This window comes from Daphnia pulicaria, chromosome 7 (assembly GCF_021234035.1).
Source record: "Daphnia pulicaria isolate SC F1-1A chromosome 7, SC_F0-13Bv2, whole genome shotgun sequence".
NCBI lineage: Eukaryota > Metazoa > Arthropoda > Branchiopoda > Diplostraca > Daphniidae > Daphnia > Daphnia pulicaria.
The window spans coordinates 6714803-6726201 of record NC_060919.1 but is presented as its reverse complement, the minus strand read 5'-3'; the positions used below and the strand labels follow the sequence as shown (position 1 = coordinate 6726201).

The 11399-nt window shown below is 42.5% G+C and overlaps 3 protein-coding genes across 7 annotated transcripts; 2 read left to right on the top strand and 1 right to left on the bottom strand.

Annotated features, from left to right (window-relative positions):
- Nucleotides 1-258: 258 nt before the first annotated feature.
- On the bottom strand, nucleotides 259-8510 carry LOC124351058 (AT-rich interactive domain-containing protein 2-like). 3 transcript variants are annotated; one of them, XM_046801821.1, is made up of 20 exons: nucleotides 7786-8510; nucleotides 7609-7722; nucleotides 7375-7468; nucleotides 7118-7215; nucleotides 6886-7046; nucleotides 6609-6827; nucleotides 5443-6521; nucleotides 5215-5373; nucleotides 4977-5150; nucleotides 4740-4904; nucleotides 4436-4667; nucleotides 4132-4366; nucleotides 3816-4056; nucleotides 3369-3674; nucleotides 3069-3221; nucleotides 1532-3000; nucleotides 1300-1459; nucleotides 1070-1231; nucleotides 906-997; nucleotides 259-831 (listed from the first exon to the last, which is right to left on the bottom strand). In XM_046801821.1, the coding sequence occupies exons 2-20, from the start codon at nucleotides 7698-7700 to the stop codon at nucleotides 723-725; spliced, it is 5400 nt and encodes a 1799-aa protein (XP_046657777.1). In that variant the 5' UTR covers nucleotides 7701-7722; nucleotides 7786-8510; the 3' UTR covers nucleotides 259-722. The 3 variants fall into 3 exon arrangements, with proteins under 3 accessions (XP_046657777.1, XP_046657776.1, XP_046657778.1); XM_046801820.1 differs by having other exon boundaries at nucleotides 7609-8509; XM_046801822.1 differs by having other exon boundaries at nucleotides 3540-3674; nucleotides 7609-8509.
- Nucleotides 8511-8592: 82 nt separating this feature from the next.
- Nucleotides 8593-9467, top strand: LOC124351060 (zinc finger protein 593 homolog). Of its 3 annotated transcripts, none has more exons than XM_046801825.1 (4): nucleotides 8593-8802; nucleotides 8867-8965; nucleotides 9038-9135; nucleotides 9193-9467. In XM_046801825.1, the coding sequence occupies exons 1-4, from the start codon at nucleotides 8608-8610 to the stop codon at nucleotides 9443-9445; spliced, it is 645 nt and encodes a 214-aa protein (XP_046657781.1). In that variant the 5' UTR covers nucleotides 8593-8607; the 3' UTR covers nucleotides 9446-9467. The 3 variants fall into 3 exon arrangements, with proteins under 3 accessions (XP_046657781.1, XP_046657780.1, XP_046657782.1); XM_046801824.1 differs by having other exon boundaries at nucleotides 8861-8965; XM_046801826.1 differs by having other exon boundaries at nucleotides 8703-8802; nucleotides 8887-8965.
- Nucleotides 9455-10910, top strand: LOC124351059 (serine--tRNA ligase, mitochondrial-like). The gene has a single exon (XM_046801823.1). It carries the CDS (start codon nucleotides 9455-9457, stop codon nucleotides 10778-10780), a length of 1326 nt encoding a protein of 441 aa, XP_046657779.1. The 3' UTR covers nucleotides 10781-10910.
- The last annotated feature ends 489 nt before the right edge of the window (nucleotides 10911-11399 follow it).

The following is an 11399-nucleotide window of genomic DNA, read 5'->3' as shown; positions in this document are numbered from 1 at the left end:
AAAGGTATAAGTGATTAAACACATTTTTTAAAGCTATCGTTATCCTTCCTTCGAAGTACGTTGCTCCATCTGAATCAATTGTTTATAAACCAACACCTACAAGTCAAGAGAATTATTTCGTCTCCTTAATTTCTTCGATTGACAATATTTTGTGTGAAACCCGACTAGCAGTGCCCCCTAGCGGATGAAATATCACATATTTTTAATTTTAGGGGTATCTAGTATTATTGATGTTCTAAAATAACGACTCTGATCGTGTGATCGTTCGTAACTTGTTTTAATAGAAAAGACACTTGTTCTTCTTTTTCAAGTTCAAAGGAGAGAACAAAAAGGCAGCGCAATCGATTTTTGTGTAAACTCTGGGATCAACTTCTGTCGCACATGTGACTCGGACGAGGAGCGATTACATGAAACATCAAAATTCATCAACTCGAAATCAGACCACTCATTCACAAGACATTGAAAAAAAGAAATAAGCGCTGAAGGAAAAGGATGAAGTGCAAACCACTTTAAAGCTAACATAACGAAGACAAAGGTAAATATTAAAAAATCGGGACGAGATTAGACTGTCGGTGACGTCAGCTGGGAATGATATGTCAGACCCCTTGTATCAGTAATTTCATTCGCATTCTGAATCAAAAATCAGTAAAAAATAATAATAATAAAAAATAATTCAGTAAAAACCGCATTGATTCCAGATACGAGTTTCAAGCCAGAAATCCCTAGCTGCATTGGTGGGTTAGTTCATACAAAATTTGCGCTACAGTTCGGGATGACTCCACATTGCTCAAGGCAACACTCGCTAAATGATTCTCGTAACGTTGGAGATTCCTTCAAAAGAAATATAAATACATCAGAAAAATTGCAAACAGGCAAATGTAATTAAAGAAAAAAACACGAATTACCTCCTTCCCAATGCGGAGTGTGTGGCGATATTACGGAGAATAAGGGCTGATGTCAATCGAATACTTTTGGTTACTGGCCCTTCTTTTTCTTCCTATAATCGAAATAAAGAAAACACTGTTACCGTTTCCTACTTTTATTATTTAAAAAACTTGTCAAAATCTACCTGTTCTTTTTGGTTCATCAGTTCAACTGCGTGTCGTTTAATAGCATGCAGTGCTGCGTGAGGTGCATATCCAGGATGAGGAGTAGGAGCTTGTGGCGCGGGAATGTCTGTCTTGCCCTGCGTATTCATTTGATGTCGTCGTGCTGCTAACAATCTCTGCATCTAAAGGGAATAAAGAAACAATACGAGATGAATTAACTGTACGTGGGAAAAAATGAATGGAAAATAACCTCATCGTTACAATGACGATCCATGAGATGCGTCATCATTGAAAATCTCCGTCTTTTGAGACCGTCACAGCGTTCCCATAAGCACCCTAATTCCTCCACGTGAACTGGACAGTGAACTTGGCAAGCGTGAACGTAAACTTCGTGGGGCGTTTTAAATGACCTTGAAATGGATCAATTGTAAAGATGAGCAAAATATTTCAGATTTAAAAAAATAGTTGCTACTATCTCTCACCTCATGCATTCTTTCCATTCGCAAAGATATTGTAAAGACGGATCGATAGGTTGGGGACTGGGAGATGAAACTGGTTGACAGTCGGTTGATTTGCTTTTCATGGGTCTCCCACGGGGTTTTGCTGCTTCAATGCTATTAGTTCGTTTTTTGAAACCTGGAGTTGCGCCGGCATTGGTGGGTACAACAGTGGCCGGCGACGCTGTGGGTGATGTCGTTACGATTGGCGTTGAAGTAACAGAATTCACGATCGAAGAGGCCGGAACCGGTGTGATGGTAACATGACTTTCTGCTACACTGGAACTGCGTGATGCATTCTCTGTTGGTCGGGCTGGAAAGGCGACGGCTCCACCGGAGAAAGTGACTACGCCTTCCATTGAAGAGGTTGTAACCACACTAGGGACAGTACTAGTCACGGTGATGGGTTGAGCTGACGACGAAAGGATAGCCGTGGACACTGGAAGACAGCTACCATTGGCAATGAGACTAACACCACTCGAAGGCGGCGCTTGTCCGCTGTTAGCCGAATGTTGATGTACAGTGGTCACACTGTTGGTTCCTCCTGAGCTCGACAGGCTAACAACAGCTCCGTTGGCTTGCAACTGACTGGAAGTTATGGCCACGACGTTGGCAGGCATAGCAACGTGTTGAATTACTCCACCTGGGCGTTGAATAGCCAATAGCAGGCGCTGGCCCTGTTGGGGAAAACCAAGCCTGGCTTGCTGTGGAGTTTGCTGTTGAAGAATTAGAAAAGTCCTAGGTGTGTTGGGCCCCAAAACCATAGCTGGTTGGATTTGAGGTGCTACTGCTGAACTATTAATTGTTATCGTGTTGGTCGTCTCGACAATGCCGTTAACGTTTCCATTAATTGTGATTTTTTCTTTATTCTTGTCAGCCGAATCTTTATTCTGTTCGGCTAAAGTTATTTCAGAAGGTTTTTCGGAAATTCCTCCAGAGTTTTCGTTGAGCTTTGAAGTCACATGATTCATCGTAGGTTTTTTCGGAGCAGAACTGTCATTTGTTTCCGTAGGACTGGCCGGTCGCTTGATCGCTTTCGACGTTTGACTTGCCACAATTTCGTCGGAGGACGATGAAACCTCGCAAGCTTCCAACTGGTCCAATAATGACTGGCCATTACAAACAGCAGTACCCGCTTCTTCCTCTAGATGAATTTGAACGTGTCCAGAGTCGTCAACCTGTGCAATGAGATGAGCAGCTTTCGGGGCAGCAACACCATCTCCCAAGTCGACACCAAAGTCGTTCATCCCCACAACTCCCATGTCGACAGCAACACGATTCCGAGGATCATTCTGGATCAACTCTAGTCCATTGTCACTGATACGAAGTTCTTTGCCGGCCAAAGTAGTAGCACCGTTGACTGATTCTTTTTTCACTTCTCGTTCCAACAGATCAGCTAACATTCCTTTGCCTTTACCATCGGGGGATTCAGTCAGAACCGAATTTTGTTCCATCTAAAGAAGTTGAAATGGTTGAAATTTATCTTCATTTTATTGCTACATTTTTTTACTACTCGAAATACCTCCGGGCATACTCCGTTCATTTTTGGGGTGTTAATGGTAACTTGTGCACCTTTGACATTCATCTGACTTTCTTTGGATGGACCATTCACTGCAGCTGGTTGTTGTTGTTGTTGCTGTTGTAGAAGTTTCTGTTGCTGCTGTCTCTGAGCAACCTGTAGCGTATAATTGTTTAGCCAAAGAATATTTTACGTTTAAAATTAGTGGAAACTAAGAAATCATAATGCAAGGCAAACGTGCTCAATGTTAGTCATCTACTACATTCATGGCGAGGTTATAAGGATTATTAAATAAATACAAACCTGAAGAACGATAGCGCCTGAAAGGGGATGATTTACTATCTGATTAGAAGAAACGGGACTACCGTGCGAATTCATGCAAGGTATTCTAGTCATGCCGGGCAAAGCCGTCGCAGTGGGCGAAAGGCCCAAAGTAGCCACGTGATTGGCGGACTGGCTGTTATTGTCCGGTACCTTATTGGCCAAGAGGGATTTGATCAAGGAAGACGACGGTGGTACTGAGCTACCAGTTGTCGCAACCTGACTCGTTTCAGGTAGCGACATACCACCTTGACCTAACGCTTGAGATAAATGAGGATGTGCCAACGACTAGAAACAAAACAAAAACAACAAAACCACAAAATAAAATAAAACTCAAATAGTAACCAGATAATAAGAATGACTGTAACAAAATACAAAAGGGGCAGACTGGGCTGTAACTAAGCCCACAACTATAAAGGATAAACTTGCCTGCTTCGGAGCTTCTTTCCTATTATTGACTTTTGGTGGAGCACAGAGTTGGGCTTTCAGTATAGGAGAACCAGGTACTTCGATAGGAATCGGCGTGGGTGTAGGCGAACGCACCACTGCATTTGTCGGGGCACTCGTAACAGCAGTTGAAGCGGTCTTTGACGCCATTCCTTCGAAATAGAATTCGACGGCACTGCCAACTTGTTTCCGAAATGGCCCGACGTTTTGACCAAATGTTGCTCTGATCCAACAAATATGACGTCAATTAGTCTCGCCACTCAACCGAATACTAAAGTTGTTAACGTTGAGAACATACCTAACACAGGAGAAAAACTGAACGATCCCCAAAACCTGCTTTGGTCCATTTCTAGAGCATCCAGCCGTATATTGCCTATACAGCACGTTTTGTTCTATACTTGGTGCTCCAACGACTGGCTCAAACGTAGTCCTTAACCATTGCATAGCAATTTGTTCTTTCTCTGTGTGACTGATACTGGCAACAATGGGTTTCGATTGGGTTGGCGTGCTGGGCCTAGAACTGGCATTTGCTTCTAAAAATATGAAACAACCCTTTAGCTTTGTTGAACTGTTAAACATCTTCTGGGCATATGGAATTCTACTTGGCAGGATTTTGGTGAGAGAGTTTGGTGATTGCGGAACAGAAGCGGCAACAGGCTGTAGTAGCATCGGCGGCGGAGTCGATGGGGCACTCGGTGCTGGGCTGTGTGAGTGGGTAGGGCGAACCACACAGTGAATTGGATTCAACTGCGCATGCGTGGCAACCGTGTCACCTTCGGCAACTGTCTCAACTACGTTCATAAGAATCCTTGCTTTAGATCCATAGCTCTGAGCCTATCAAAAGAAATCAATGCATAAATAACAAGTAAAAAGATTGAAGTTGGGACGAAACCAAACAATATCTACCTCGACAGTCAGGAGGGAAATCAAAACATCCAACGCTCCTTGACAATGCAGGAAGGCATTGCAAGTGGCTTGGCCGAGAGAAGACAACGCATAAACACACTCCAATGTGTAGATTAATAATGCAACATCAGGTATAGTTAAATAGGAGCACAGTTTTTCATAAACCTTCATTAAAAAAATTATTATTATTAATGAGTGTATAAGCGTGGTGCGGATGAATGACCGAAGTCAACCTACGTGAGAATCAAGAGACGACATCAAAAGCAGCTCATTTTCACTGCGTTGGGCCAAACGACCTAAAGTTTCCATACAACGGAGTACAATAAAACGGTCGTTTGACTCCAATCCTCGTGTGACCGTCCCCAAAAGAATGGCCGACAGCGAACAATCTGCGGGATCCTTTAAATTGACCTGCAAAGAAATGGCCGTCAGCTATCTAACCGCAAATTCCACTTTGAGCACAAAACTCCTTTACCTCTAATGCGACATTTGATATGGCATCGAAGGCCAACTGTGGTAGACAAGACCACCTGGCATGGGCAGCCAAAAGAAGAAGTCGCATACAAGCTTCGCTTTGAGCTAATACAGCCGAATTGACATCATCAAAACTCAAATTGCGAATGACATTAAGAACCTTGAATGAAAGACACGAGAATAACAGGTTTAATTTGTAACTTTCCAAAGGTAAATAGAAAATTCTAACCTGTAAAACTCTTTGACCGAGAGCATCGTGAACACCTTGATCCCGACCAACATGAAATAGATCCAACTCCTCTGGTTCTAATTGTAGCACAGGATCGTCCTGTTTAACTGGAGGCTGTTCGACGGGACATCGAGCAGCTCTGCGTTGATCCAGCCAATAGCGGATGGCACGTGGATTATCTGGTTTTTGAATGGCAACTGGCAATTTGTTTTTGGGAGCAACGACTTTCCTCTCCACATTGGTCTCCGCTTGTGAAGGTGTTTCCAACTCGAAAGCGGTGTTGGACTCGGTAATTGGTGGAGCGATGCCGTCATGTGATAAATCTGGTTTGGTGTGCGATTCAGCATCTTGAGAAGATTCCTGCGCAGCAGCAGCAGAAATATCCTCACAAGCGAAACCTTCGTCGGTCGGCTGAATACTCCGAGATGGTTCGACAGCAAAATCGTCTTGGGCAAAGGAGGCAACAAGATTCTCATCATTTTGTAAATATCCAGGAACTGCAACGTCGCTGGCAGGTTCTATGGGGCTATTGGCTGATTTTGCCAAACAATTTTTGAAGTTTGGCTCACAACTGGGCACTCTTTCCACGTTTGGCGGACTAGTAGCCGAAACCACATCAGATCCTGAGGCTGACAATGGACCCGTTCCATTTTCGTATAACATGACACTACACTGAGACTCTTCCTCAATTAATGTTGATCCTTCTTCAATCAATGTTGATTCAAGTTCGTCCCCTCTGGAATTTAAGGTCACTGATCTGATGGGTCTCTCACTACCTAATGGGCGTACGACCAGATGCACTTTGTTTGTTGCAGATGTACTGCCATTTTCTTCTGGAAGAAGATCTGACGGTAGAGTCCTTGATGAATCAGCCTCTCCAATAGCACTCGACGCTGTATGAACAGATCGGTGATCCCAATACGGGCCCACTACAGCTGTAACATCGTCTGGTGTGACCACCAAATCTTCTTCAGATAATTGTACAATGTCAGCATCCGGGACAACATCACGCCAAAATCGGCCGAGGTTCTGCCCACGAAATTTTCGGTAACTATCCGTGAATAGATCTCGGATGTCGACTGTAAGACAAAGCCCAGAAAGGTGGGATAGAATTAGGAAAGTATACTTAAAACAGCACTTAAAACAGCAACTTCTTCAAGGTATACCTTGTGAAAAGATTCCAGCGTGTGCTAGTAGAGCATCGACGATGCGGGGACACTGATGGAGGGGAAACGGTCTTCGGCTTTCCATTGCAAGAAGACTGCAAACATTGATGGCGAAGTCTTGCTCGTTGGGTAGAGGACATAGAAGGGAGAGGAACACTCGCTCAGTCGGTGTAACTTGTATCCCATCAGTCGACAACCCAGCTGTGTTTCGCATGTGATCTACAAAATAAAAGTTAGTGAATGCACTGCAATCGATTGTGTAAAGCAGTTGTCAAACCTGGGATAACGTGCTGCGCAGCATTATAAGACGTCGGAGTGGCATGAAGAAGTCGAAGGGCTTTACGTCGGTTGCGGGCGTCATCCTCTTCGTGATGTTCAGACTCGCGTCGATCAACTTCTTCGCCCAAAAAGTGTATCCTCTCGTAAACATCCAGGTATCTGTTCGTAAACAACGGTTATTATTTATCTGTTGATATTTGCCATGCTTAGACTGTTATCATGAAATATACCTTATATAAATTTGCTTCAAAGCAATTGGTCCATTGGCGCATAACCGGTGAATGCCGAAGTAGGGAAGCAGAGATTCCCATTCGCCGTGTACGTTCACCTAATCATTTGACATTTAAACAAACAAAATTATATTAGAATAAAAACCTATATCAAATTGAAACTGAAAAATTTAAATTTAGCAACCATAAGTTGTTTATACTGGAAGGAGGTCATGCATTTAGCCTTTCAAAAGTTGACAATATAATGAAACCAATACCTTTTCCCATCCGCCGTGCGAAGTGACGAGTGAGTAGAGAAGATATAAATCAACTTCATGACCGTGGAGACGTGGAAGTTTGTTGAAACTCGTCCTTAAATAAAAACATAGAATACAAAAATGTTAAAATAATCCTCAAAATAGGCATTATAATTAAATTTTTCTTTGTGTCACACTAAGCAAGTAGAGTACACCCATCATCAAGTCCTTGTAATTGCATAGCATGTTATTTACCCTCTGATGTCATGAAAGGATTTTAGTTCCCGGCAAAAAGACGAGTATTCATCGGCATACGTTTTGGCGTCTTTGCCGAGATGTTCAGCCATTATTGTTACCGGCCCACCACACCTAAACGGTTAGGGTTCAGTTGACAATCCTCTAAGCATTCGTCAAAGCATTCTTAAACGGTACCGAGAGGACAATGACCAACAAATCGATGGGCGCCAAAACAAAACAAAACAGAAAGCAAGGAGGAAAAGGCGCGAGGATCACTGAGTTGTCATCGGCACGTGTGTGAGAGGGGCCGTGAGTGGGGAGATGCCAAGGGCGCGATTTTCTTAGCATCGGTTTGTGTTCGAAACACTAGGGCAGCTATGGATCACGGCGTAATCTTCCATTATGAGCAAGGACGAATTCACAAGGGAATAGATCAATCACTTGGCAAGTGGACACAACACAGTGGCTTTTCCAATTCCACTTGGATGGAACAAGAGTCACAGAGTATTGGGGCTTGGTTGTTGTATGTGCAGCAGAATACTATGTTCACTGGGGATGCCAGGGCAAAATGGCGGCGAAAAGTTCTCAGACTACACTTTAACTGCAAATATTTTGTCACTTGTTTCTTGACCACACAGCAGGTAAGAAGATCCCGATCAATGGGAAGCAAACTTTCTGTCACGAGCGGGCTAGTCCAGCAAGAGTGTTCCAGTTGTTGTGGGCGCACCGTACCGCGCGTCACAAGTCCCGTGCCGATTTTCTTTCCTTTCCTTTGTAAGCAGGCAGGCAAAGCATTAAATTTGTCTAAAGCTATCTTCAGACCCAACGCCACCTATCGGAACCAAGCGCACGGTTTTTTCGAAGCTTTGGCAAACCGTGGCAAACAGAGAGAGTTGACACATCTTCTTCATCAGATCGTGCTCGATTATTTGACGTCTCTGTGGTTGGGTTAACCGTTCGCGGATTTATTTTTGATTAAAAAATACATGCTTACGTGATTAATTTTACCAAAAAGAAATGCAAGCCTACTACAACACGCCATCTAGTTGTCGTAATGTTGACCGTCAATATAACGCCATCTCTTGCCTGACAGTCCAGTCCTCTAAATACGATTTGCAGCCATTTTGCTACACACGTGTAGAGCAAGTGAGCAAGAGAATCTGCCTGTACTACACAGTAGAAAGACGTAAAGCTTCCTGCAATGACTTACAAGTAAAAAATACATTTATCGATTACGCATTGTAATGTTTTAATGAATGTTTAATAAAAGTTAAAGGAAAATTTGAACAATTTTAGGCGTAAAAAGTATCATCGTGGAGAAACACACATCCGCAAAAAATACAAAGGAAAAAGACGTACTAAAGATCTGGATGAGGTATAGAATAGTTAATATTTAATGTATTATATTTTAACTTTTAAGTTTCATTGTGATAATGTTTATTTTCAGATTGATAATGATTTGAAACACAATTCTGAAAGCCTTCTTGCTCAGAAAATTGATGTTGAGAAAGCTGGTAACGCACAGTACTACTGCATACACTGCGCGTAAGTCATATCATCCAAACACTAAATTATTGTAATCTAATTCTATTCAATCTACAGAAGATATTTCATCGACGAGCATTCCCTCAGTCACCACTATCGGACTAAAGTTCACAAGCGTAGACTGAAAGCATTAGAGTTAGAGCCTTACACTATTGAAGAATCGGAAAGGGCTGCAGGTCTTGGTGGAAATTACAAGGCGCCTGTGAAGAGGAAAATTGAAACTATTCTCCCTAAAGTGATGAGTGATAAAATTGATGTTGACCAAGAACCAGATTTAAAGAAACAGTGCACAGTCACACTAGGGGAATAAAACTTGATCATGGCTCTAAGAATCTTGTCTACTTCTCACATCAACATCAAAAATAAAAACATTTATCTTTTCCTAGTTCGAGGAGTTGTATCTGCCTTGCACATACCCGGTCATTTATCAAAAGCAGCAGTGTCAATATTAACTCCTGATTTGAGCAATATTGACAGATTGATTACTGACGACTTAGTGAAATTGCAAACAAATCTTTCATCGAGAAAATCATCATTTCATCTGGATTCTTTTATTCAACAATGGAATCACATGGTTGAACTCCGTCTTCAGCGCGAAGATCTGGAAACCAGAAGAATTGAAGTCACCCAATTGATGAAGCAAGTCGCGTCCCATACTGCAGATACCACTCGCCCCAATAAGATTGAAGAAGTTAAACAAGAAGGTATAAGATTGAGAACCCAATTGAAAGAACTAACGAAAGTATGGTGGGATGTCGAAGAAACAGCCGTGACTCGAGCTTTGAGCCTTCCTAACAGCTTACATTCTGAAACACCCATTGAAGATAGCAGAGAGTTGTATTCCTTCATTCCTCCGAAATCCGCACATAGCCCCAATGATTCCACCAAGCTGGACGTAAAGTTTGTCAGTCACAGTCCTACAGCTTTCTATATGAGAGGTCTTTCTGCTCGGCTTGAACTGAATTGGATGCGAAATTTCAGCAACGATTGGATCAGCAAGGGCTACAACTTAATTTCACCACCCGATTTCGTTAGATCATTAATAGTTGATGGTTGCGGTCTTGATTTCAACAATCCCCAAAAAGTTTTGAGTCTAGCTACAGTTCCAGATCACGGCAGTCTTGAAAAAGGGAACGGTTTTCATCTAGTTGGCGGTTCCTCATTACCCGCCATGGTGGCGTTCCTGACTAAAAATGCTATCGAAGAGCCGATTCCATTGCGACTGGCATCTGCTGGACGTACTTACCATCCTCCGACGGAATCAAACCACGAAGACCTTACCAATACCACACAAGCTTCATCCATACACTTGTTAACCGTAATGAAGAATTGTCCAGATGCCATGTTTAAAGAAGTTGTACGCGTTCAAGAAACTATTTCAATGCAGTTGCAAAAACTTGACGTGAATTTCCGGATCATTGCTGTACCTGCCCGTCAGTTGGAGTCATGGGAACAGTACCGTTCGTCTGTTGAACTCTTCTCGTCATCGTCTAAGAAGTTCATTCAAGTAGCCAACATTTCGATCATCGGTGACTATATTTCTAGACGGCTCTCCATTTATGGTCCAAACAAAGAGTGGCCCGGTTTTGTAACATCACAAGCCCTGTCTGTTCCAAAACTGCTTTATTGTTATTTAAAAAACTAGAGCCACCAGTATCGAATGTCGTAAAAGTCGTGTAAGTCATTAGCGTTGAAAATCATGATCGTAGTCCAGCATTGTATGAATAGAAAACCAGATGATTTTTGCCTTGAAAATACACCGAAACTTACCGTTATCAAAGAGTCGCTTGTACGGCCATAGCAAGAGCACACCCTCAGCGCACTGCATGTTCTATTTTTAGGTTATGTAAGCGGGCAGAATAGGAGAGGAACGCGACTCTATTCATAGTAATTAGGTTGGTTCCTGTTCGACCGACATCCGCGTTCAGCTTTACTAATATAGGTAAGGAAATAAGCAACTCTTTTCTTATTTTCTTCGCCATTTCCTGTTCCCGAATAAGTTTTCATCATTTAAAAAACTACTTTTTGTTTATTTTCCTAGTGAACACCGAGGGTAACGTTAAAAATGAAAGTGCGTTCGTATTTACTTTCCGTCTGAGCTTCGATTTGATCCCATTTCGACGACTCCTTTGTTCGACTGTTTCGTAAGTCTATTTTGCAAATTTCCAGCCAATTGTTATTCAAACTTGAAAGTGATGCATTTGAGAGTCGGAAATTCGTTTCCCAGACTGAGGCATTCTGCAAGAATGCAGTAATTTTATTTC